Source organism: Herpailurus yagouaroundi, unplaced genomic scaffold, assembly GCF_014898765.1.
Source record: "Herpailurus yagouaroundi ecotype Mexico unplaced genomic scaffold, PumYag 140, whole genome shotgun sequence".
NCBI lineage: Eukaryota > Metazoa > Chordata > Mammalia > Carnivora > Felidae > Herpailurus > Herpailurus yagouaroundi.
The window spans coordinates 46,789,220-46,815,501 of NW_024412395.1; the positions used below are offsets into that span (position 1 = coordinate 46,789,220).

A 26,282-nucleotide genomic window follows, 5' to 3' on the forward strand; every position below is an offset into this window, starting at 1 on the left:
CTTTGATGTTCCAGGTGCTGTTTTGTGAACCAGGTTTATAGCAATGAACAACATAGACAAATATTTCTGCCTTCATGGAGCTTAGTTTTTTTCTTAGCAGAGATAAATAAAATATATAGTATGCCAACTAAGTAATATAAGAAAAAATAAAAACAAAAGAGGTACGGATGTGGTGGTAAGAGTCAGAGCTAGCTTCAGTGAGGAGGTCATTCTGAGCCACAACTGGAATGACAGAGGAAATGAGCCAGATGTAACCCATAGAAGAGCATTCCAGGCACAGAGATCCCAATGTGGAAACTTTCTGAGGAAGTAGCATTGCTGCCATGTTTGAGTAACTAGCAAAGAGACCAGAGTGGTTGGAATAGACTGAGTGAAGTCAAGAGGAACTAGAGAATGAATCAGAGAAGTAAAGAGGCCCATATTGCTCAGAACATTGTGAGCACTTGTGCAGACTTTGGTTTTATTCTGAGGGAGATGGATAGCCACTGGATAATTTTGAAAAGAGGAGTACATTATATGATGTACAGTTTAATAGCATGCCTTCAGTTTCTATGTTAACATAGATGATAGCAAAAGCAAGTGAAAAGTAGAGGAAAAGTAGTTAAGAAGCAAAAATACAAAATAAGAATGATGGTGGCTTATGCCATGATAAAATAGAGTAAAGTAGTGAGTATGATTATGTGTATATTTTGAAAGAGGAGCCAGCAGTACTCACAAACTAATTAGATGTGGAGTATAAAAGTAAAAGAAGAGTCAATGGTGACATTAACGTTTTAGCTTAATTAACACCATTAAGAGATGGAATTGCTATTACCTAAGATGGTGAATATTACAAGAGATGCAGAAGCTCATTTTAGACATGTTAAGTTAATAGAGAGTGAATATGTTGAATGGCATTTGATTGTAATTCTATAGTTCAGGAGAGTGCAGTAGGCTAGAACAATAATGTGGAAGTTGTCAAAGACTGTTTTCTGGGGCACATCAATGTTCAAAGGTAAGAAAATGGAAGGGAAAACCAGCAAAGGGCACTGAGGAAAAGCAACCATGTGTAGAAGAAGTAGACTATGGAATGGTCCGAAGCAAAGGCAAATGAGGAAAGTATTTCAAGAAAGAGGAAGTAAGCAAACCTTTCAAATGCTTTTAAATATTATGGTTGAAAAATGGATCATTGGATTAAACATGAAGAAATTGGGTCTGGCACATTACAAATGAGCATTTAGGTACTTCTTGGTTTTGGGTTCTCCTGATCCTGGTTAGACTTAGCTGATCTTAGCTGGATTTGTTCATTCACTTGCATCAGCTGCCATGTCAGCTTGGGCTAGCTGTTCTTGGAAGTTCACAGCAAAGAAACCTGTCTTTGCTCCATGTGGTCTCATGTGTTCCATCAGGCAACCCAGACTTGTTCACCTGGTGGTCAGAGAGGGTTCCAAGAAAATAAGTGGAAGCGTGCAAGAGATTTTTAGGTCTAGACTTGAAACTGGAATAGTGTCACTTCCACTATATTCTTTTGCCAAGTCATGAGGTCAGCCCAGATAAAAGATAGAAATATAATCTCCATCTCCTAATAGTATTCACACTGCAAACAACATGAATAGGGGAGGAGGAAAGGATTGTGAAAATGTTTACAATTTACCAGAGTGACTTTGACAAGAGCATGCTAAAAATGGATGCAAAAATATATATTTTTAAAGGTATAACCTGTTAATATTGAACTCTATGTTTGTGATTTGTCAAAACTAAAGGTATATGCTATAAAGGAATAAATGAAAAATATTTTAGGTAATTACCTATTTGCTGAGATAAATTGATTTTATGGCACATAAGTTCATGGTCCTCAAACTGGAATATTGTACCCCTAGGAGCATGTGGTGGCATGCCTGGAGGTACACAAAATCCCAGGATAAGTTAGACACATCTTCCTAATGCGTAAAATTTACCCTCAAAATAATGGGACAACTGATTCATATTTTAAGAAAAAATATTTAAATTCTATATAAATTATTATAAAATTTATATGATATTAAAGATAAAGTGAAGGTTCAATGATATTTCATGTTTGTGGCGTCTCAAGCTCTAATCTGATTAGTTCAAGTTTCTTGGCCGTTAGGAGTGATTTGTTGGAAAATTTGAAAAAAATTATCATGACTTATGTGCTCTGAGAATTTACAATGGTATCCTATATTTTTGCAGAAAACTTATGAGGTGAAATAGTTGAGTGTACATATTTAAGTAATGTGACCTACTAAGTCACGTTTTTTATTTGTGCAATGTTAGTAATATACTTTAGAAACAATACAAATGTATCTTAATTATATTGTAGGTATAGTGGTCAGGTAAAATTTAGAGAACTAGATTTGTTCTTTTGATGCGCTTATTACTTAACTCTGGACAAATTATTAAAGAGTGGGCTTGGGTATTCTCATCTATTCAATGGGGCACTAATGGTGGCTCATCTACATAATATGACCTCAGCAAGGATAAAATGAAATATTAAAAAAGGACAAAAATGTGTGGCTGATAATCATATTTTTAATAAATAGATTTATCAGCATGATGGCTTCCAGTCAACATGTATACTACATATTCTGTGGATAAAATATTTCTTAGATATTTGTATCTTGGATACTAGCACTTATTCTGGATAAAATGTCAAATAATTCTATATCAAATATTGTATCAATATTTTAAAATAAAATAAATAAAATTTATATTTAAAATTTTTTAGATAAAATATATATCAGATATTACAATGACAACATTTCAGGCCAGTTTAAGATCTAGAATCCTTTAAGCTCTGGCGTTGGTTTCAGCACCACGGATAGCGTTACCACACAGCAACCAATGATCACCGCTCTGGGATATCAAAAGACTAGAGTAGGGGGAATTTTAGTTCATACACCTGTCCCCAAATTTGAATGGTATTGTAAAAAAGTGGAAAGAAAGCTGTCCATCTTTTTATTTAGAAATTTAAGAATGAACCAGATCTTCATAATTGACGATAGAAAAATTAAACAAATATACATTGAACACAATATGCTCAGTATAATGGACATTATTTCCCAAATTCATTCTAGTAATAATTTAATTTTTCTCCCATCCTGGTACTACATAACTACACACTTACTACAATTATCAAATTCCATATAGCACGTAATTTGATATCTGTATATTTTGAAATATCTTAAAAAGCTTGGGTTGTCTAAAGATTTTCTAGTTTGCCTTTTAGTAATTTTATTACCTGCATTAACTTTAATCCTCCAAAACTGCCCCCAAATAACAAAAGTAACAACATAACAAAGAATTTCTCTAGTAGTAAAAACTTAAACAACTTCTCCACAAAAAAGTACCAGTAAAGATAAAGTTGGCAACTAAAATTATTTTATAGGAGATACATGTTACTTTTTCAGGTTGAGTTGAGTAAGTCTTAAGGTAAACATTAAGTTTGTAATGCTATGAAAAGCTTCCATTTAGTTTAAATATAATGTAAGTAAATTTAACTAAACCCCAAAAGTAAGATTACAAATTTTAAAAATGTATACTCTAATGCTTCCTAAATGTTTAACTTACAATTAATTAAGGTAGTTGATTTGAAATACAGTGGAATTATGTGCTATATACACCATTTAATCAAGCTTGCTAAATGTAGCATTGCCAAAGGATCTTGAATGAAAATGGTTCCAGTTTTGGCCAGAAGATGGAGCTGTCATGTAAGACGCAGGCTTATATTTATTTATTTATTTATTTTTCAATTTAGCATGCTGCTTTCTAACAGACAGTGGGTACCATCGAGTGAGCGTCAGAACAGAAAGCTAAAGCAGAAGCAGAGAGGATGCTGCGGTCGTCCTTTCTCGTTTTTTCTTCTTGAGGATGGAACACATGTGAGATTTTATTTTCTGCTTCAGTCAAAATTCTGAAGAACTGCATTGGAGACTATTATATTCACCACAAATATGGATTCTGTGCTATGATTTACAATTCCCTTTATTTCAGGTAAGGCAACATGATTCTACCTTTGATCTATCCATGAATTGTTATCTGTGTTAATAATAATTAAAGTGTGCGCTTTGTAAGCTTGGATTTAGATCTGAAAGATGGAAAATCTCTAATTCTAGCTGCCCTGGATCTTTAAATCTTCCTGCATTGAAATGAGATTTGACTCTGACATGTTGTATTTTAATATTTCTTTGGCTTTCTGGCCTTTAGTGCCCATCTGTGACTACATTTGTCTACCTTTTGAAGGTAAAGCTTTCAAAGTGAAGGATGGGTCTTCCTCTCACAAGGGAAATACTGCTCCTTAATGCAGTGAACAAATTGTAGAGATGTAATGAAGCAGATTAACATGGCAGTGGCTTTGCCAAAGCCCAGGGCTGAGCCTTGTGATAGACGCCTCAAAGGCACACCAACATTCTGAGCCCAAAGGCCTTCTAAACAATTCCTGCCGGCTATGATGGTATGGATTAGTTATGTGGGTTTTTCTTTTTCCATTTTACAAAAAATATGTAAGTCATTTCTCCCATGAAATATTTGTATAATGTCTTTAACAGACTTGGAATGACAGTACAGACCCCCTCCCTCTCCTAGTATGGATGTAAGGAGTAAACTGAAAACAAATTAATTGCTGAGAAAATGGATATTGCTTAGATTTTGGTGGATGTGTGATGGTAGGACTGTGCCATTTAAACTAGTTGATATTGTGCAAGGTGCTTACATTTTAAATATTTTTGGTCATGTTGCATTAGCTGTGCTAAAAGATGGAATGACTCAGGAGCTGGAAATTGCATGCAACAGCCTTGCTTTTCTCTGCTGCTTCTCATGACTTCTCCCTAAATCCTCTTTTCATTGTTATCAATTTAATGGGGAGAGAGCAATTTAGAAATCCCACATTAAAAGTCCTAATTGTCATTTATATCAATTTTAAGTGAAAATTTAAAACATTCAAAAATTATTTTTGTGAGATTGTTTTGAAGTGCCTCATTTTCTTCCCTTTGGGAAGAGTAGTGTGTGTGTACATTAGTGTGTGTGTGTGTGTGTGTGTGTGTGTGTGTGTGTGTGTGTGATGGTGGTGGTAGAGGTGGCAGGTAGTAGGGGTGCATTGGTATGTTTCTATCTTACTCATCGTTTTTCTATAAAGAGGTAGTTGTGCTGTGTCAGAGGTTGTGCAAGCTATGGGGAAAGATTTTATAGACTGGTTCGAACCACCAAGGGAAAAAGATCCATTCTTTGGACATGTGAGGCCTATAAGGAGATTTAAGTTCCACATAGTTCTGTACACATGGCAATTTTTAGAACCACAGATTTTTAACATTTATTTATTTCATTGTTTTAAAATAACTGCAGCAGTGAGATTCAGTTTTCCATAGCCACATGCTAAATTAGATTCAGAGACAAGGCTAGAACACAGATTGACAGTTTTCAATGTATTTCATAGCAGTAACACAATTTACCTCTAATGTGGACATATCCAAATGGCATATACCAGGTGTGCTGATATTGACTATATGTGTGTGTGTCTGCTAATTCTATGAAATAGAGCTTCTGTCAAAGTACACATTATGTTATTTAATGGCATATTATATGCACTACTCAATTGTCTCAGGGCTCTTGACAAAGCACCCAGGAAAATTAGTCTAAGACAACGACTATGGAGACTCTGTTTCTTAGTATTCTCCTTCTCCATTCGTTGAGGTACATTATTCTATTCTTTGACCATAAATGATATGGATGGTAACATACTAACTCACATCTCTATTCCTTCTACCTAATAAGTGTGGACAATACATATAGATTAGTCTATTGATGCTCACAAAAACATCATCTCATGCTCTGGCCTTCCCCCACCTTTTTTTTTTCACTTACTGAAAGCACAGACTGTGCCCTACTTTTGCAATATCTTGAGAAAGGAAAGGGATTAAATAAAATGTGTCACTTCCACAACAATATTTATTGAGTACCATGCATCTACCAAGAACTATCCATGGTAGAGATTGAGACATAAACAAAGGTGTGGAGTGTTCTTCATGGAATTTAGCATGGAAATGTATATGCACAAATAGTACTATCACTCAAAATATTACCAACATCAAAATAAGAGTGACAAAAGGTGAGAAGGTGAACAGAGCAGGTATATAAGCACCTATCTTGTGCCAGGCACTGTGTTACATCCTGAGATTCAAAATAAGTTAAGAGTCAACATTTCTGTTCATGGGGAGCTTAGAACCCAGAGAAAACAATTTTAAGAGGATATAATAGTTAAATTAGATCTTTAAGAGTGAGTGGGTTATATGGAGCACCTGACTGGCTCAGTTGGTTCAGAGCATCTGACTCTTGGTTTCAGCTCAGGTCATGATTTCATGGTTCGTGAGTTAGAACCCCAAGTCGGACTCCGCCCTGAAAGTGCAGAGCCTGGTTGGGATTCTCCTTCCCTCTCTCTCTGTCTCTACCCTGCTCACATGCATACTCTCTCTCTCTCAAAATAAATAAATAAATAAACTTAAAAAAAAAAAAGAATGAGTGGGTTATAAACAAATAAATGTAGAAAGTTGTTCACTCCAGGCACAAAGGAGTGAGGCAGGCAAATACAAGGCAATAGAGAACTATAAGACATTATACAGAGAAATTACAGAGAATGGTAAATAAGCCAATCTGAATGAAGCCTGAGAATGTTGTGCTGCTTTTCTCCTCCCTGCCCCCCCAAATGCCCCCCCCCACAACAAAAGTAAAGATAATGAATTTGGCTTTTAATGATATGCATTTGGCATAATAACACATACTCTAAGATAAAGATGTTCTGTAAGAGGGTAAAAACAATTGTGTTAACAGTGTGAAAATTTTATGTCCATAGATTAGAAAGAAAGCTGAATATATGAGTGTGTATGAAGCTGTGGCAAGAATTAGATCACCGTAAGTGAACATCAGTGAGAAATAAAAGTGAAGGAAAGATGACTTTGGTGTAACTCTAAGATTAGGTGGAGTGGGGGTACCTGCACAGCTCAGTCAATTGAGCCTCCGACTCTCTGATTTCAGCTCAGGTCATAACTTCCCAGTTTGTGGGATCAAGCCCTGTGGCAGTCTCTGTGCTGATAGCATGGTGCCTGCTTGGGATTCTCTCTCTCCTTCTCTCTCTCTGCCCCTCCCTCCCTCTCAAAATAAATAAACTTAAAAAAAAAGATTAAATTGGGACACCTGGGTGGGTCAGTCCATTGAGCTTCCGACTTCAGCTCAGGTCATGATTTCATGGTTCCTGAGTTCAAAACCTGCATAGGGCTCACTGCTCTCAGCATGGAACCCACTTGGGATCTTCTGTGCCCCTCTCTCTCTGCCTCCCACCCCTGCTCACACACTCTGTCTCAAAAATAAACATTAAGAGAAAAAAAAAAAGATTAGGTGGAGTGAAAAGAGTCCAGAAAGAATATTAATTAATTGTGGGAAAGTAATGGGAGAGATTGGAGGAATAAGAATTTCCTAGGAAAGAAAGCAAGTAAACTACTAAAATAAGAATCAGAAACATTAGCAAACCCATAAAGTGGTTGATTAACAAGAGAATAGGTTTGGAGCTGATGGACTCCATTATTATTATTAGGTCATGGATGGGTTTTAACGAGAAGAGGTTTAGTAGATTTGCAGAGACAGGGGCTTGGACTTAGGACAAAATGGGAAATGAGAAAGCTGAAGAGTAATTTTAAATTTTAAGACATCTACCAGTGAACAGAAAGAGAGATAACATTTTCTATCTTGAGTGGGAAGGTACTGTTGAGTGAAATTTGATTTTAATCAGGATTAGAAAAACCTCAGCTCCTTCATAAAATAAGGATATGAAATCAGTAGAGAGAAATTGAGGAAAGAAGAAACAAAAAATAAAGTGAAACCTACAGGCAACGAAAAAGGGAGGTTCCAGAATGTTTTTTCTTTGACATAGGAAGAAGGGATAGAAGGTGATAAAAAGGAAAGCTGATGTAACTCGCTTTAGGTGCCCTGTACTTGGAAATTAAAACCTTGCCTGTAAGATAAATATCTCTTCTATTTAAATCAGTTGGTTCTTCAAAAAAAAAAGGCTATTTGAGAGGTATGTGGACTTTCTGGAAGAAATAATTAATTTTCAGTAGCAAAACACTTTCCAATAGAGCAGTTTTTAGTTTCATTAATCCTCGAATTGGAAACTAACTCTGTTTCCCATTAGACTTGTTATACATACTTCAGTTACCTATTTCTCACAGAATGACCTGTTTAAAAACAGGTTCTATTTTAAACTTCCGTGGGATTAGACCAACACATATCTATTATACATATCTAATTGGATTATTTTTATTAGGTATAATTAACATACAGTGTTATATTAGTTTCTGGTGTGCAACATATGGATTTAACAATTCTATACATTACTCAGTGCTCATCACGATAAGTATAGTTACCATCTGTCACCAAACAATGTTATTACAATATTATTGATTCTATTTCCCATGCTATACTCATCCATGCTTTTTCCAGCTTGTAGAAGTAACCCACGTTCCTCAGCTTTTGGCCAAATCGCTCTGGCCTCTGACTCCATCCTCACATCTTTTCTCTAATTTGATGATCATAGATGGGCTAGTTTGCTAGCATCTGAATTAATGATTCAACCTCATGCCTTTGCCTCCCTGTTTCATTTTGTATTTTTACAAGGATATGTACGAAGAGAAAGAAAAGAAAGTAATTACAAAGTTTCTTCCCTTAGGCGAACTAACCTCCTTTATGAATCTTCCTTCCAGAAGTTCTTTTTCCCTTTCTACTGACAGCTGCACCTTCCGTAGATCTCCTCTAGGCATTCCCTTGCACTGACATGCCAGGGGATGGCAATGTGAAGCCTGGAAAAAGGCACAAGTATGATGAAAAATCCCATCCTTCACACAGAAAGAAGCCTTTGAAATAGCTGCTTTCTCAGTCTAGATGAATGCAGAAGTTTAATTTAGAATGGGTGGGACAGAAAGATCACCTTTTTTGTTTCTAGACTTGATTTTATCCCACTGTGTGGCAAGCCTGGCAGGTCAGTGAAAAGGGCAGAAGTAGGTGTTTAGGTGGAAATACAGACTTGGAAGACTTGTCTTCCCTCAGGGCTGACCTTGGGCAACATTGTAAAGGCAGACTCGCCCCACCCTCTTCTTCCCAAACTTCTTTTTGTGGAGGTCACTTCTAGACATCCTGATAACTACCTCATTCAGTTTCTAAGCTTAATAAATGATTTCATCTTTATTTAGCTTCAATTCCCAGGCATTAAAATATTACGATAGAATTTAGCTTTTATCTGTGTTCATTTTTATTCTATTGTTAAGAAATTAAGGTTATTACTGACAGCTACGGAAGCCTTAGTCTTTGTGCATTTCAGAACATTTGATGTTTGTTTTTCTTCATCTTTTCTTCACTAGCAGTGCAGAAACTTTTGGTGGTATGGATGGGATAGCTGATAATTTGAAATAGAAACCTTAACTCAAGTGTAATTCCATTAACAGCTGCTGTGCACCCATAGGAGGGTCATGGGCAATGCTAATCATACAGCAAACCTAAGTTATCACTTCTCAGCCCAGACTTTCACAGGGATTCAATTCTATGTTTGGTTTTGTTGTTAATTTCCTTTGAAAATTGTTTATTTTATAGTATTATAATTTTATAATAGGTCATACAAAATACAAAGCAGGTCTTGGAATAACATTTTTTTTCATATTTCTGCTCTAAACAAACATCCTAGAAGGTATACATCAAAGTCTTCTAAAATTTCCATTCAAAAACTTTTCTGACAAAGGCCACAAATGCTTTCAGTATCAACTCCAAACCACTTTTGGATCCTGCCATTGGGGAAAAAAAAAAAATCCCCCCATTATATTCCCTGACTTTATCACTTTTGGCTTTGTAAATTTTTTTTCAATATATGAAATTTATTGTCAAATTGGTTTCCACACAACACCCAAGGCTCATCCCAAAAGGTGCCCTCCTCAATACCCATCACCCACCCCCCCTCCCTCCCGCCCCCCATCAACCCTCACTTTGTTCTCAGTTTTTAAGAGTCTCTTATGCTTTGGCTCTCTCCCACTCTAACCTCTTTTTTTTTTTTTTCCTTCCCCTCCCCCATGGGTTTCTGTTAAGTTTCTCAGGATCCACATAAGAGTGAAAACATATAGTATCTGTGTTCTCTGTTTGACTTATTTCACTTAGCATAAGACTCTCCAGTTCCATCCACGTTGCTACAATTGGCTTTGTAAATTTTTAATGCATCTTATTCAGTGTTCTTTAAACACTGATGATAGTTATAAACAAGTTTATATCAAATGGAAACCAATTTGGGAAAAAATTCAAGAGATTTAACATAGGCTTTACCTTTTAAAATGCTATGGATTTGGATTTTGCAGTTACTTCACAGGTCTTTTACCTGTAGAATACAAGTTTAGTATGATTGTCTATTTTTTTAACTGTAATAAAAGTAAGATTTATGAAAAAAATGGTTTGCTTATGTTGGTGAAAGATCTTTCTAGGACTCAGAAAAGAAGTCATAATGCCAGTGAAGTCAAATAAGATCTTTAATGATCAAAATGTAATTTCATATTACAATGATTTTAAGAAACATTCAAATTTTATATACATTGTGATGATAATGATGAATACCATTAGCAATATAGTAGGGCCTATTGAGATACTATTTCCATGTAGGAAGAGATAACCAGCATCAAGAACATCATATGAAATCATACTGCATCTCAAATGCTACTCACTTGTGTCCCTATAATATTCATTCTTATTGCATTTGGGTATAGAGAAATTAGAGGTAGAGGGAAGCTAAAGTGGAGGTAGATTTTGCAAATCAAAAGGGTAGATTTTTCCTGGTAATATTCCATTAAACTTTTAAGTCAATACATTTATTTGGAGGAAAATATAACTATACTAATAATAAAAAAAAACTTTTGGGGGCACCTGGGTGGCTCAGTTGGTTGAGTGTCCAAATTTGGCTCAGGTTATGATCTCGTGGTTCATGGGTTCGAGCCCTACATCTGGCTCTGTGCCTACAGCTCAGCACAGATTCTCTGTCTCCCTCTCTCTCTCTGCCTCTCCCCTGCTCACACCATGTGTCTCTCTCTTTCAATAATAAATAAACATTAAAAAAAATTTTTTTAATAAAACAACACTTTTCTATCATGTAAGGAGCCTTAGTTATTTGTTAAAATTCTGGAGAAATAATTTAAGAATCCAAGGTATTTAAATATATTTCATTTATCAGAATGTGCTAAGAGATTTTTGAGTGTAAGAGTATCATAATTTTAGTTAACTTTGTTTCTGCTTGCTAAAATATCATTTTTCACTGGAATAAAATGATCTTAGGAAGCAGTCATCCTCAAGGAGTATTTTGAATTGTTAGGATTATTATTAAAGTTTGGAACGATTAAATCTTGTATTAGTATCTAGGATTGGTTGATATTATAATATGCCTTCCTCATGAACATGTCTTGATGGTATTAGCAAATAAGTATGCAGCTATGTGACTGCATAATTGTGCCCTGTTACAGCTTGTGTTGGTTGGTAATGTATGGGACAATGACAATGCAACAAGAAAGTTCCTATTAGGCTTTGTATAAAGAATAGTGGATTGGTCGGAATATCATGAAAAATAAAAGGTTTATGACAAGATTATGGTAAGAGAAGACTGACACTCTCTCCCTTCTCTGAATAACTGATATCAAAAGGTGAAATATGTAAGGCATGAAGTAAGCCAGCCAGAGGCCAACTGGATAGTATCTCTATCAACCCAGAATTAGGAGCTATGATGCTTTCTTCTTTGTGTGTCTCAGCTGGATTGAGCAACAATGGTGGCCCAGAAATTGTCAGGCAACTAGAATAATGCCAGAGAAGTACCCAGACTTACTTTTGCTATTTTCTGCATAAACAGTCCCAGAAGTCTGGAGAGCCTACTTATTTAGACAGAGTGACCATAGCATATCATCTTAACTTTAGGATGTAGTCTGTTAATTTCTCAAGAACAACGTATTTCAGGACTATCTCAGGAAAAGTGTGGTATATGGTCATCACGTTTCTAACAGTTGGAAAGGAGGAAAGTCAAAAAAGGACTATGCCATGTTTTCTATTTAATCATTCTACATAAATTAATGGCCCATGATTTAGGTGCTTAGGTGTCAGAAAGTTAAAATGTAAAATGGCCCATCAATTTAGACAAAGAATATTCAGTGAGCTGCTCAGTTACTGGCCTTGCTAAAATCTACCAACTGAAATCTCTAACGACTCTTACTGAATCCTTAGCTATATCACCAGGAATGACATAATTTTATGAATTTTGAGCCTGACTTTCTAAGGAAGTCAGTTGTTTGCAGAAACTACTGTGTTAGTAAATACATCCTGTTCTTACCAACCTAGACTCAGCTGAAAGAAGCGGAGTACAGGAAATTCTTTTGCACTCGATGTAGCTTATTCACAGTTTTTCAGGAAAAAGATCTGTATGGATGGGTTCCAGCATAAATCCTATATCCTCAGAATCAGAACGGTCTATATCCCCGGGAATTTCAAGGTGAAATGAGGGCTACTAAGATAAAAGTAATAATTTGCACAAAACCTATGAGAGTGTTCAATTCTGACAACTTGGTGGATTGAACATAGAATTCATTTGCCAACATCTAGAAACTCTAGATAAAACACAATAATGCTTTAAAATGCATGGTTAAGTTCCAAATAAATAAAAAGAAGCCTTCAATAATCAAAAATAAAGTGATAACTAAAACCTGAGTAATAAACATGAAAGCTGACCCAGGGATCTGAGGAGTAGAAGGAGGTACATAATATCTAGAAAAAAGTCCAAATTCCCAGAGGGTTTAGTTTCAAAGTCTGTGCAAGTATAAATAAGGCTGAAGTCTTAACTTGTAACATCAGAAGTTGAAATTGACAACCACTGAATAGAGCATAGAGCCTCAAGAAGTTGTGGTTTTCACTGAAATGAGAATTAAAAAATATAATCAGCAATTCAAAGAAACTTGCCTCTATCCTGTCTTTCAGGAAAAAAAAAAAAGTCTTTTAGAAAGAATTAAAACTCAGGCACTGCCTCAAATCACTTCTGAATCTGGTCATATGCTATTCTGTGGAAAGGAATTCCTCAGTGTCGAAAGTAACATAAAAATCAGTATCAGGCCAATGATAGTTTGGAATGCTTGGCAGAAGCAGTTGCAAAATTGCTAAGTCAGTGTAAATCTAAATCATTATAAATTATTGTAAAATCATTTTTTCAAATCTTAGGTCTTAAAGGAAGAAAAAAACTTAAGATAAACTCACAATGAAAAATTACATACTATATGAGAAATAAACCTCCATAAGGGACGGACGTTCAGCAGGCATAACCAAAATGATACATTTCATCTGTGGAATATGGGATAATAAAATAATCTAAAATAAGCAATAAATAAGCATGTTCAAAATGATTAAAATTATTAGGGAATAGAAACAAAACACTATGCAATATGAATAGGCCACTATTGAGAAAAAGAAGTCAAATAGAAATTTGTAAATGAAAATGATAAAAACCAGGTGCCCCAAGAATTAGCATTTAAAACTGAAGGAATGAATTTAGCAGTATGATACAGCTGAAATAAGAATTAAAGATTTGTAGATGGATGTGAGGATTTACCCAAAGTACATAAATGTCATTTTTGACGTTAAAAAATATGATAAGTAGGGGCGCCTGGGTGGCTCAGTCACTTAAGCCTCCGACTTCAGCTCAGGTCATGATCTCACTGTTTGTGGGTTCAAACCCCATATCGGGCTCTGTGCTGACAGCTCAGAGCCTGGAGCCTGCTTCAGATTCTGTGTTTTCCTGTCTCTCTGCCCCTCCCCTGCTCACACTCTGTCTCTCTCTCTCTCAAAATAAATAAACATTAAAAAAACATATATGATAAGTAGAATTAAAATGTTCAGCAACCTAACAGATGTTCTAGAGATAACTGAGTTAATGGGGGAGATTTGATATTTGTAAAGATTAAATAGAGAAAATTCCAGTACTGATCAAAGACATGTTTCCTTGGATAGAAGAAACATAAACCATGAGACTTTCTGTCTTCAAACCTAGACATTATTCTTAGTCATTAGATATTTATTAGTATAAAAAAAAAAGGCATAAAGTAGGAAATGTTACTTGGGATCCAGTAAAGGAAGCCAATAGTATGAGGCAAGGATGTATAAACAGTTAAGCATGCTAGACAAGAAAGAGCAATTTAAGAACAACAACAAAAGGGCCAGAAATAGAAGGGGCACACCTGAACCAAATCGGATAGTTCTGGAACAAATTACTTGAAACTACTCATCTGGTTTCATGGTTGACCAAAGACTACCTAAAGCAGTAAAGGCAACAAAATGGGACTGGTCATAATTCTGGAGATATATTTCTTATGTGATGTTATGAATTTGTTCCTTTTTAAAATTTCATCTTGGCTTCTTTTGTCATTAGTTCAGATTCTCAGAAGAGATAAGATATGGTACAATGCAAGACTCCTTTATACTCAATATTGATCCCATTCCTATTACTCCCTTCTCAGGTAACAGCTATTTTGAACTTCATGCACGATCTTTATATTTGTATTTTAAAATTATGGCCCACACAACTTGCACGCATATATAATATGAAGCACTGTTTTACATGTTTTAAAATCTTTATATAAGTGGTATTATACTGAAAGTATCTCTTCACATTTTGCTTTTTACCCTCAACATGTTGTTTTTGAGAATTGAGATTATGATATGGGGACGTAAGATTCAGTAACTTCTTTTTAAAAAAATTTTTTAACATTTATTCATTTTTTAAAGACAGAGAGAGACAGAGTATGAGTCGGGAAGGGGCAGAGAGAGAGAAAGACACAGAATCCAAAGCAGGCTCCAGGCTCTGAGCTGTCAGCACAGTGCCCCACATAGGGCTCGAACTCACAGACCGTGAGATCATGACCTGAGCTGAAGTCGGATGCTCAACTGACTGAGTCACCCAGGTGCCCCCAGGTTCAGTAACTTCTACTGATGTATAACTTTCCATTATAGGAACATATCATAAATTATAATTCTATAATGATGGATAGTTTTTTTACTATTAAAACAGTGTTTTCATGAGCCTCTTTATTTATTATTTTTCACCTACATGTGAATTTGTGTAGCAGGTCAAACATCCTGCTTGACAGTTTGACTCTTTTGACTGTAGTCCAAATGATTAGTCAATAGTCCAAATTTCTACCATCAACATTATAATAGTTGTAATCAACTTTCTTTTACAGAAGGTAAACCCATTATAAATTTTGGAGAAAGTAAATGGAAAAATACTTATCAACTTGATAGTATCTATCAGCACTTAAAAGATACTTATCTTTTGATCCAACATTTTCACTTCTAGGAACTGGTTTTATAGGTATACTCACACATGGCATTCATTACAGCATTGTTTGTTAATTGCAAAAACCTGGGAATCACCTACCTATCCATTAATGGGGGCGGGTTTGATCAATTGTGATACAAACATATAACAAATATTATCTAGATATTAAAAATAATTTTAGGTCTTATATACCGATGTGGAAAATGATCAAAAAATATTGTGAATTGAAAAAAGCAGGTTTCATAACGTTGTGTATGGTGTTATCTGTGGGGAAAAAAAGAAAATTACATATATTGATTATTACATATATTGATACATATATGTATATGTTATAATTACATATATTGATACATATATTGTATCATTACATATATAATTACATATATGTATATATGTTATATTTACATATATATACATATTATAATTACATATATTTTTATATATATTTATATATAATTACATATATTGATATAATTACATATATTGTTATAATTACATATATTGATACATATTTACATATGTTTAGAAACATTTTGTATGAATATACAAAGAGTCTTTAACAGTGGTTATTCTGGAGCTCTGGATTTGTATGGGGAGACTGGTATGTAGGATATGTATTTTTATTTTATTTTCCTTTACTAATTTTCCACATTTAATAGTAATCATGCATTTCTTTTGCAGATTAAAAATACAAATAAAATGTTATCCACTATTTGGCACATTATAATATTTTTCCTTTTATGAGTAAATATTATAATTTGTATCACAGTATTTTTTTATTGTCGATCCATGCTGCTTGGATATAGTTTAATAATATTTTATGAGATTATATGACATAATTATATTATATAATTACATTATATAATTATATCACATTAATTAATCAGATTATATTATAATAATATTAAATGAGATTTTTCTGCAGGGGTTTTATTTTGTGTGTACTTTATTCTTTCTTTCTCTTTCTTTTTAGCATCACAAAACTATTCAAACTTAAAAGCAAAACCAGGACAAAATATTGATGCAGAATATTTGTGCATTTGGATATGCATCTTCTTAGGAATTTGCACAAATATGTAATTCTTCAAAACTAGGAATTGGCTTTAAATTCACTGGCACTATCTCCAGCCTGACTCCCCCCTACCTAAAACCTTGGTAATTCCAGTTTGTGTATAGATGGCCTTTCTATACACAAACCTAAATTACCAACTTAGTTCTCTAGTTTTCTTAAATTCCTGTCCTCCAATGGTTGTATTCTTTACCCTTCCTGAGACACGCACCCCCATGTTGTACCTTAAACATCTTTTTTTGCCAATAACTGTGACCTGACCGTGATCTCTACTTCCCGCATTCTGCACCACCTATCTTTCCAGTTCATTTCATCTTGAACCCCAATTTAAAGAATCCTTTAACTCAACCAAGACACCAGTGCATTGATCTTACACCTTCTCACTTAATGTTGTCTTTACTTTTATTGAATATATTAAATTCCATGGCCATTCATAATAATCACTCCTTACATACACATACACACTTAAACTACCCCCTGCTTTTAAGTTTATTTATTTATTGCACATGTGCACACAAGTGGGAGGGGGCAGAGAGAAAGGGAGAGAGAAAATCCCAAATGGGCTCTGCACTGTTAGCACGGAGTCCCATGTGGGACTCAAACTCACAAACCTCGAGTGATACCAAGAGTCAAAGGCTCTGAGGCACCTAGGTGGCTCCGTCGGTTAAGCGTCCGACTTGGGCTCAGGTCATGATCTCATGGTTTGTGAGTTCGAGCCCCAAGTCGGGCTCTGTGCTGACAGCTCAGGGCCTGGAGCTTGCTTCTGATTCTGTGTCTCCCTCTCTCTGGGCTACTCCCCTACTCACTCAAAATAAATAAAGATTAAAAAAAAAAAAAAGAGTTGGAGGCTCAACTGACTGAGCCACCCAGATACCCTCACCCCTTTTTAATTGTCTGGCAAAAACTCCATCCTACTTATATCCAGCTCTCCCCACTCCATGCCTGCATCCATGCAGCTGGACAGAAGCACTAACCTCAAATGGTCCCTTGATGCTGCCCAGCGATCATACCACTGTTCCCCAGACCTCCCACTGACCCAGTTTCCTGGACTTGGATTCCACACTTCTCTTTTCTCTTCAGATCACCATTACCTCCTACCTGGTCTTCATTCTCAGTTGACAACTTTGTTTCCTACACCTCTAAGAAAATTGACACAATCAGAAGAGACTTTTCCCTTCAGACTTTTATCACTACATGTACCTCTCTACCGAGTTCTACACCCACATAATCTGACTTCCCACCTGTTACCTTAAATCAACTATCCCTGCTTCTACCTAAAATAATCCCTTTGTCTGTGCACCAGACCTTATTTCTCTATTTCTTCTTACCTAGATAAGGGTGTCACTTCAACATTTTTTTTCTCTCTCCTACTTCAGTAATTTCAGCTCTTCAATGTATCTTGCAAGCATTTTATTATTGCACCCATATTAAAATGATCTTTATTCCTTCATCTACTTCTTGCTTTCTTTCCTCCTCTTTGCAAAAATACTTACAAGTGTTCACTGTATTCTCTCTCTCCCTTTTTCTCCCTCATTCCCTTTTAAATCCGCTTTAGTCAGGTTTTCATTTCTACCAGTTTACCAAAACAAAACAATTCTCGATAGGAATCCAGTGACCAGACCACCACACTATTAAATTCAGTGGTGGATTCTCTATCTTACTCGATCATCCAGCAGTGTCAGACACGGTGCGTTACTGAATTCCCTTGATACACTTATTTCCATTGGATGCCAGGACAGCCTATGATCTTGTTTCTTCTTGTTTCACTGTTCATTTCCTCACAGTCATTTTATTCTTTACTCTGCCTTTCCAGTCACTAATTGGGAGTGCCCCTGGTTTAGTCCCTGATTCTCTTTTCTTCTATATCCTCATTATTTTCTTGTGATCGCGTTGATTCTCAACGCTTTAAATCTCATACAGATAATTATGACTTCCAAATATGTTTAGCTCCAGTTTTTTGCTGCACTAAAGATTTATGTGTCCAACTGCGTATTTGGCCTATTGATTTGGATATTTAATAGACACCTCAAATTTAACATGCCCTAAACTAAATTTCTGAACTTTTCTCTCCTTAGTCAACCTGTTCCACCCCCAGCCTTCCTCATCTTACTGTTACAGAGGTAACTCCATTCTTCCTATTCCTCAGGTTAAAAACTCCTATGGTTACTTTTGACTATTCTCTTTCTCTCATATCCCGTATACCACTGTATAATTTCTATCTCCCGTGTCAGTAATGTAACCTCCAAATGGGCAGAGATGATTATCTCTTTGGTGTACTGATGTCTCACAAGAGCTTAGAATGTCTTCTGACATAGAGGACTAAAATAATATTTGTTTAATAAATGGATGAATTGTAGTAACGTGCTAAGAAGTACATGTTTTCTCTTTTCACTTTTATTGAGCTAATTCACATTTACAAATGCTTAGAACACTCTGACTGATTTCTCACTCAGTATTTCTGCCAATAACAGTGAAATGTGTATTAATATTATAAAATCTGGCCTTCCAGAAAGATACACATGTCATTAATACTGGCTACTATCCTATTTCTGACTTATATAAAATTTAGTATGTTTCTCATGGGACCTTATTTGCTTATTTGTCATTGTTCCGGAGTGGGAGCTCCTCAAAGTCAGAAACTTAATCTTCCTGTCTGTCCCTCAAGCACCTAACCCAGTGCTGGCACATAAGTTTTTTAAAAAAAAAAAATACTGGTTAACATGTAGTTCTTTTTTTTAATGGAGTCTTTATCTGGTTTTCAGAGTGATACTGGCCTCATAGAATGAGTTTGGATGTTTTCCCTTCTTTTCTATTTTTTGTTTTGTTTTGTTTTTTTTATTACTGATTCAATTTCTTTGTTTTTGATCTGTTCAAGTTTTCTATTTCTTCCTGTTCCAGGTTTGGTAGTTTATATGTTTTCTAACTTAATTATAGAATGAAAATACACAAAATTTAATATTGATCCAGCATGTGATATGTGTCCTGAGCTTTCTCTATATAGATTCCTTTAATTCTTACATCAATCCTGAGGAGAATATAGGTCTCATTTTTACAAATGTAATAAAGCTGGTCTTTCATTGAGACTCCGTTCTATATCAACCATTGCAATATCCTCGCTATCTACTTTCTAGGGATTATATCATAGATACTAAATCTACTTCCTTATTTAGAGATGACTGGAAAGAATATTTACAATGTCAAATATGGGGGGAATGTTTTGTTTTTATTTACAATTGGAAGCAAATCTTTAGCTTTGTACTAGTATGTAATTATGTGCTGTCTATTTTGCAGTCAAATTGGGAAAATTGACCTTCTATTTTGTGCTTTTAAATCCATAGGTGCTATAATATTATTTACCAAATTTACATAAACCACCAGGATTTTTATCCAGCTTTATTGAGATATAACTGACATATAATACTGTATAAGTTTACAATATATGGGATGGTTTTTAAATTATTCCTTTAAATTTTTTTTAAGTTTTATTTTTATTTATTTTGAGAGTGGGGGGAGGGCAGAGAGAAAGGGAGAGAGAAGAATCCCAAGCACAGAGCCCAACATGGGACTCGGACTCCTGAACTGTGAGACCATGAGCTGTGCCGAAGTCGGAGGCTTAACCAACTGAACCACCTAGGACCCCTGAGATATATAGTATGTTGATTTGGTATATGTTGCAAAATGATTACTACTGTAGTGTTAGCTAATGCCTCTATCATGTCGCATAATTACCATTACTTTTTTTGTGGTAAGAACATTTAAAATCTATTCTCTTAACAACGTCCAACCATATAATACTTTATTGTTAACTAAAATCACAATGTTGTACATAAATCATCCCCAGAACTCATGCATCTTCTAAATGAAAGTTTATACCTTTTGGCCAAAACCTCCCCATTTTCCCACCCCACCACCCCACCACCCCCGGCCCTGGTAACCACCATTCTAGTCTCCATTTCTCAGAGTTTGCTAATTTAGATTCCACATGTAAATTATATCATATACTATTTGTCTTTGTCCGACCTATTTCACTTAGCACAATCCTCTAAGCCATCCATGTTGTTGCAAATGGCAGGGTTTCCTTCTTTCTCTGAATAATTTCAGTGAATAATATTCCAGTGCATGTGTGTGTGTATAAAATATATATAGCACATCTTTCTATAATGCTGCAATAAACAAGGAAATGTAAGTACCTTGACAAGATTCTTTTTCCATGTCTTTTGGATAAACACCCAGAGGTAAGTGGAATTGCTGGATTGTATGGTAGTTCTATTTTTAGATACTTGAGGAACCCCCATACTGTTTTTCATAGTGGCTATACCAATGTATATTCCCACCAAGAGTACACAAGGGTTTCCTTTTTCCACATCCTCACGTGCATTTGTTATGGCTTGTCTTTTTGATGGTAGCCATTTTAACAGGTGTGAGATGACATCTCATTGTTGTCTTGCCTTGTATAACCTTGATAATTAGTGATGTTGAGCACTTTTCATGTACTTGTCCATTTGGATGTCTTCTTTCGAAAAGTTGCTGTTCATGTTTTGCCCATTTTAAAATCAGATTGCTTGCTGTTTTTGTTGCTGTTGTTGTTGTTGAGTTGTAGAAGTTCTTTCCATACTTTGGGTGTTAACCCCTTATTCAATATATGGTTTAAAAATATTTTCTCCCATTCCGTAGGTTGCCTTTTTATTTTGTTGATTGCTTCTTTTGCTGCACAGAAGCTTTTTAGTTGATGTAGTCCCACTTACTATTTTTCTTGCTTTTCTTGTTTATGCTTTTGATGTCATAGCCAAAAACATGTTGCTGAGACCAATGTTAAGAAGATTCTCCCCTGTTTTCTTCTAGCAATTTACAGTTTGAGATCTTATGTTTAAGTCTTTAATCTATTTCAAGTTAATTTTTGTGTATGGTATAAGAGAGGGGTCTAATTTGATTCTTCTGTGTGTGATTATCCAGTTTTTTCAAGACCATTTATTGAAGAGAATATTTTCCCCCATTCAGTATTCTTGGCTTCCTTGTCAAATATTAATTGACTGTATATATGCAGGTTAATTTCTAGGCTCTCAATTCTGTTCCAGTGGTCTATGTGTCTCATTTTACGCCATTGCCATACTATTTTGATCTCTATAGCTTTACAGTAGAGTTTGAAATCGGGAGATGTGATTCCTCTAGTTTTGTTCTTCTTTCTCAGGATTGCTTTGACTATTTGGGGTTTTCTGTGGTTCCATATAAATTTTAGAATTATTTACTCTATTTCTATGAAAAAATGCCATTGGAGTTTTGATAGGGATTTCATTTAATCTGTAGATGGCTTGGGGTGCCTGGGTGGCTCAGTCAGTTAAGCATCCAACTTCAGCTCAGGTCATTTTCCTGCAGTTTATGAGTTTGAGCCCTGGGTCAGTTTCTGTGCTGTAGCTTAGAGGCTGGACCTTGCTTCAGACTCTGTGTCTCCAACTCTCTCTGCCCCATCCCCTACTCCCACTCTCTCTCTCTCAAAAATAAATAAACATTAAAAAATTTAATCTATAGATGGCTTTAGGTAATAAGGACATTTTAGCTGTATTAATTCACCCAACCCATGAACACGGGATATCTTTCCATTTGTTTATGCCTCCTTCACTTTCTTTCATCAAAGTCTTGTGTTTTTTCTTTAACTATACAGATCTTTTACCTCCTTGGTTAAATCTATCTTTATGTATTTTATTGTTTTCTATGCTATTGTAAATGGATTGCTTTCTTTATTTCTTTTTCATATAGTTTATCGTTTGAGTATAGAATTGCAGCTGATTTGTGTATGTTGATTTCATACTCTATAACTTTTATGAATTTGCAGATTACTTCCAACATTTTTTTTTGTTGTCTTTAGGATTTCCTCTATATAAGATCATATAATTTGCAAACAAAGGCAATTTTACTTTCTCCTTTCTGATTTGGAGGTCTTTTAAATTCTGTGTATTTCCTGATTGCTCTGGTTAGGATTTCCAGTGCTATATTGAGTAACAATGTGAGAATGGGCATCCTTGACTTGTTCCTGATTAGAGAAAATGTTTTTAATCTATCACCATTGACTATGATGTTAGCTGTAGGTTTGTTGTATATGCCCATTATTATGTTGATGTATCTTTCTTCTATACCCAATTTGTGGAGAGTTTTAATCATAAAAGGATGCTGTATTTTGCTTAATGATTTTTCTGCATCTATTGAGATGATCATATGATTTTCACCTTTCATTCTATTAGTGTGGTGTATCACATTATTGAATCACATTACTGATTTGCAAATGCCAAACTTGCTTCCCAGGGATAAATAATGCCTGATCATGGCATATCATCCTTTATTGTGCTAGTGAATTAAGTTTGCTAATATTTTGTTATGAATTTTTGCTTATATATTTTTCAGAGATATCAGTCTATAGTTTTCTTCTCTTGTAGTGTCATTATCTGGCTTTGGTGTCAGGATAATGCTAGCCTTGCCAAGTGAGTTTGGGAGTTTTCCCTCCTCTGGAATTTTTTGGAAGAGTTTGAGAAAGATTGGCATTAATTCATCTTTAACCATCTGGTCTTGGGTTTTTCTTTGTTGGGAGATTTTTGATTACTGATTCGATCTCCTTGCTTGTTACTGGCTTGTTCAGATTTTTTATTTCTTCCTGATTCAATCTTGGTAGTTGTATGTTTCCAGAAATTTATCAATTTATTCTAGGTTACCCAATTTTGTTGGCATATTTGTAGTAGTTTCTTATGATTCCATGTATTTCTGTAGTATCAGTTGTGATGTCTCTTCTTTCATTTTTTATTTTACTTATTTGAGTCTTGCCGCTTTTTTTCTTAGTCTAGAAAAAGGCTTACTAAATTTATCTTTTCCCAAAAATAGTGCTTAGTTTCATTGGTCTTTTCTATTACCTTTTTGGTTTCTATTTCATTTGTATCTGCTCTGATCTTTGTTATTTCCTTCCTTCTGCTAACTTTGGACTTGTATTTTTGTACAAGTTTGTACTTTTTAAAAATCTAATTCCTTGAGGTCTAAAGTTTGGTTTTTTATTTGAAATTTCTTAAAATATAGTTATTTATCACTATGAACTCCCTTCTTGGGACTACTTTTGCTGCATCCCATAGGTTTTGGAGTGCTGTTTTTCCATCTTAATTTGTTTTAAGATTTTTTGACTCATTGATTGTTCAAAAGTCTGTTGTTTAATTTCCACATATTTGAAAAATTTCCATCTTTCATCTTGTTATTGATTTCTAGTGTCATACCATTATGATTGGAAAAGATACTTGGTATGACTTCAATATTCTTAAATTTGCTGAGACTTGTTTTGCGGCCTAACATATAATCTGTCCTAGAGAATGTGTTGTGCACACATAAGAAGAATATGTATTCTGTTGCTGTTTGATAGAATATTCTATATTAGGTCCATTAAATCTAAAGGATGGCTCAATTCCATTGTTTTCTTATTGATTTCTGTCTGGATGATCTGTCATTGAAGTGAAGTATTGAAATTTTCTACTATTATTGTATTACCTATTTCTCCCTTTTGATCTGTTAGTATTTGCTTAATATAGTCAGGTGCTCTGATTACAATTGTTGTATCTTCTTAATGAATTGACCCCTTTATCATTATATAATAACCATTTTGACTCTTGTTACTGTTTTTGTCTTAAAGTCTATTTTACCTGATATAAATTTAATGCTAACCCTGCTTTTGATTTCTACTTGAATGGATATCTTTTTCCATGACTTCACTTTGTGCCTATGTGTGTCCTTAAAGCTAAGTGAGTCTCCTGTTGGCAGCATATAGTTGGGTCCCATTTTGTTGTTGTTGTTGTTGATTCTGTTTTTGTTTTTATCCAGCCACTCTATGCCTTTTGATCAGGATATTTAATCCATTTACATGTAGAGTAATGCCATCTTCTTAATTGTTTTCTGACTCTTTTGTAGTTCCCTTATGTCTTTATTTATCTCTTGCTGCCTTCCTTTGTAAATTGGTGACTTTTCCATAGTGTTGATATGCTAATATTCCCTTTAATTTTGTGAATCTACCATAAGTTTCTGGTTTTTGGTTACCATGAGGCTTAGCTAAAACATAATCTTTGTAAAATTCTATTTTAAGCTGGTAACACTTTAACTTCAAATGCATACAAAACTACTTTTATTTCCCCCTTTTATGATTTTAATGTAACAATCTGTCTCTTTTTGTAATGTGTATTCATTAGCAAATTATAGTAGCTATAGTTATTTTTAATACTTTGTCCTTTAATTTTTATATCATAGTTAAGTACTTAACATACCACCACATTACAATATTAGAGTATTCCAAATTTGACTACATGTTTGCTTTTGCCAGTGTTTTGTGTATTTTCATATGTTTTCATGTTACTATTAAACATTCTCTCATTTCAGATTACAAAACCCCTTTCAGTATTTTTTTTTTATTTTTTTTTTAATGTTTATTTTTGACAGAGAGAGAGACAGAGCATGAGCAGGGGAGGGACAGAGAGACAGGGAGACACAGAATCCAAAGCAAGCTCCAGGCTCTGAGCTGTCTGCACAGAGTCCCACACGGGGCTCAAACTCACAGACCGCAAGATCATGACCCGAGCCGAAGTCAGACGCTCAACGGACTGGGGCCACCCAGGCGCCCCACCTTTCAGTATTTCTTATAAGGCAGGTCTAGTGGATGAATTATAGCTTTTGTTTGTCTGGGAAAGTCTTTATTTCTCTTTCAATACTGAAGTATAACTTTGCTGAATATTTTTGATTGACATTTTTTTTCTTTCAGCGCTTTGAATATATCATCCCACTTTCTTTTGGCCCATAGGTTTTTGCTGAGAAATTTTCTGGTTGACTAATGGGGGTTCCTTTGTAGGTTACAATTTTTCTTTTCTCTTTATGCTTTTAGGATTTTGTCCTTGTCTGATTTTGACAGTTATTATAATGTTTCTTGGAGATCACTTTAGATTGAAATTATGGGGTGAGCTATTACCTTCATGGACTCGTGTATCCAAATCACTCCTCAAATTGGGAAATTCTCAACCATTATTCCTTTAAATAAGCTTTCTGTCCCCCACTTTTTGGAATTCCAATAATTTACACCTTGTTTCTTTTTATGGTGTCTCATAGATCACATAGGCTTTCTTTATGCTTTCATTCTCTTTTCTTTATTGTCCTTTAACTGGATGATTACAAGTTTCTTACCTTCTAACTCAGATTCTTTCTTCTGTTTGGCCTGTTTATCTATTGATGCTCTTTACTGCATTTTTCATTTCATTTCATTGACTTCTTCAGCTCCAGAATTTCTGTTTGATTCTTTTTTGTGTACTCCCTAGGCATCTACCAAAGCTCTCTGTTATTTCTGCCTTTGGAAACTCACACAAGGAGCCAGCCACAGAGTGGGAGTGGTGTGTGGGTGAGACATTCAGGGCAGTCATAGACATCCATGGATGATGCTTTCCCAGCAGTTCATGGATGGACTTCCTAATAGAGTCCACAGTTCAGCCATCAGGGACCATATCCGTTTAATGCCCTCTATTTTATCTACCACTCTCCCAATCTCATCCCTCTGCCTAGTCATGGAACTTGCAATTTAGTAGCCTAGATTCTTCAAGATAGAAAGGAGTCTCTTTGGAAGTGTACCACACAGTTGGGGAAGTCAAGAAAACACTTACCTGTTCTCCCCTTTCACTATGGGAGAAATTATGGCTGATAATGTCTCAGCCACAAGCTGTGCCATCTTTGAGGAAGGGTGGTGCAAGGAAATTCAAGCGGTTTCTCTTATCCATTCCAATACATTCCAAAAAAAATTTTTTTCTCCACTGGAGTGCTGGAAATTCTCTTATGAAAACCTGGACA

General features: G+C 35.1%; 1 protein-coding gene across 3 annotated transcripts in view; it reads left to right on the forward strand.

The window, feature by feature from the left end:
* The first annotated feature begins 3,759 nt into the window (after window positions 1-3,759).
* LOC121030641 (sodium channel protein type 2 subunit alpha) overlaps window positions 3,760-26,282 on the forward strand; it is a 143,265-nt gene continuing 120,742 nt past the window's right edge. For all 3 annotated transcript variants that reach the window (XM_040475248.1, XM_040475244.1, XM_040475249.1), the window contains exon 1: window positions 3,760-3,990. Coding sequence is in view for 1 of the 3 variants with exons in the window: in XM_040475249.1 (XP_040331183.1) it covers window positions 3,965-3,990 (26 nt within the window). In the remaining 2 variants the exon portion in view is untranslated. The remainder of the gene's footprint in view (window positions 3,991-26,282) is intronic.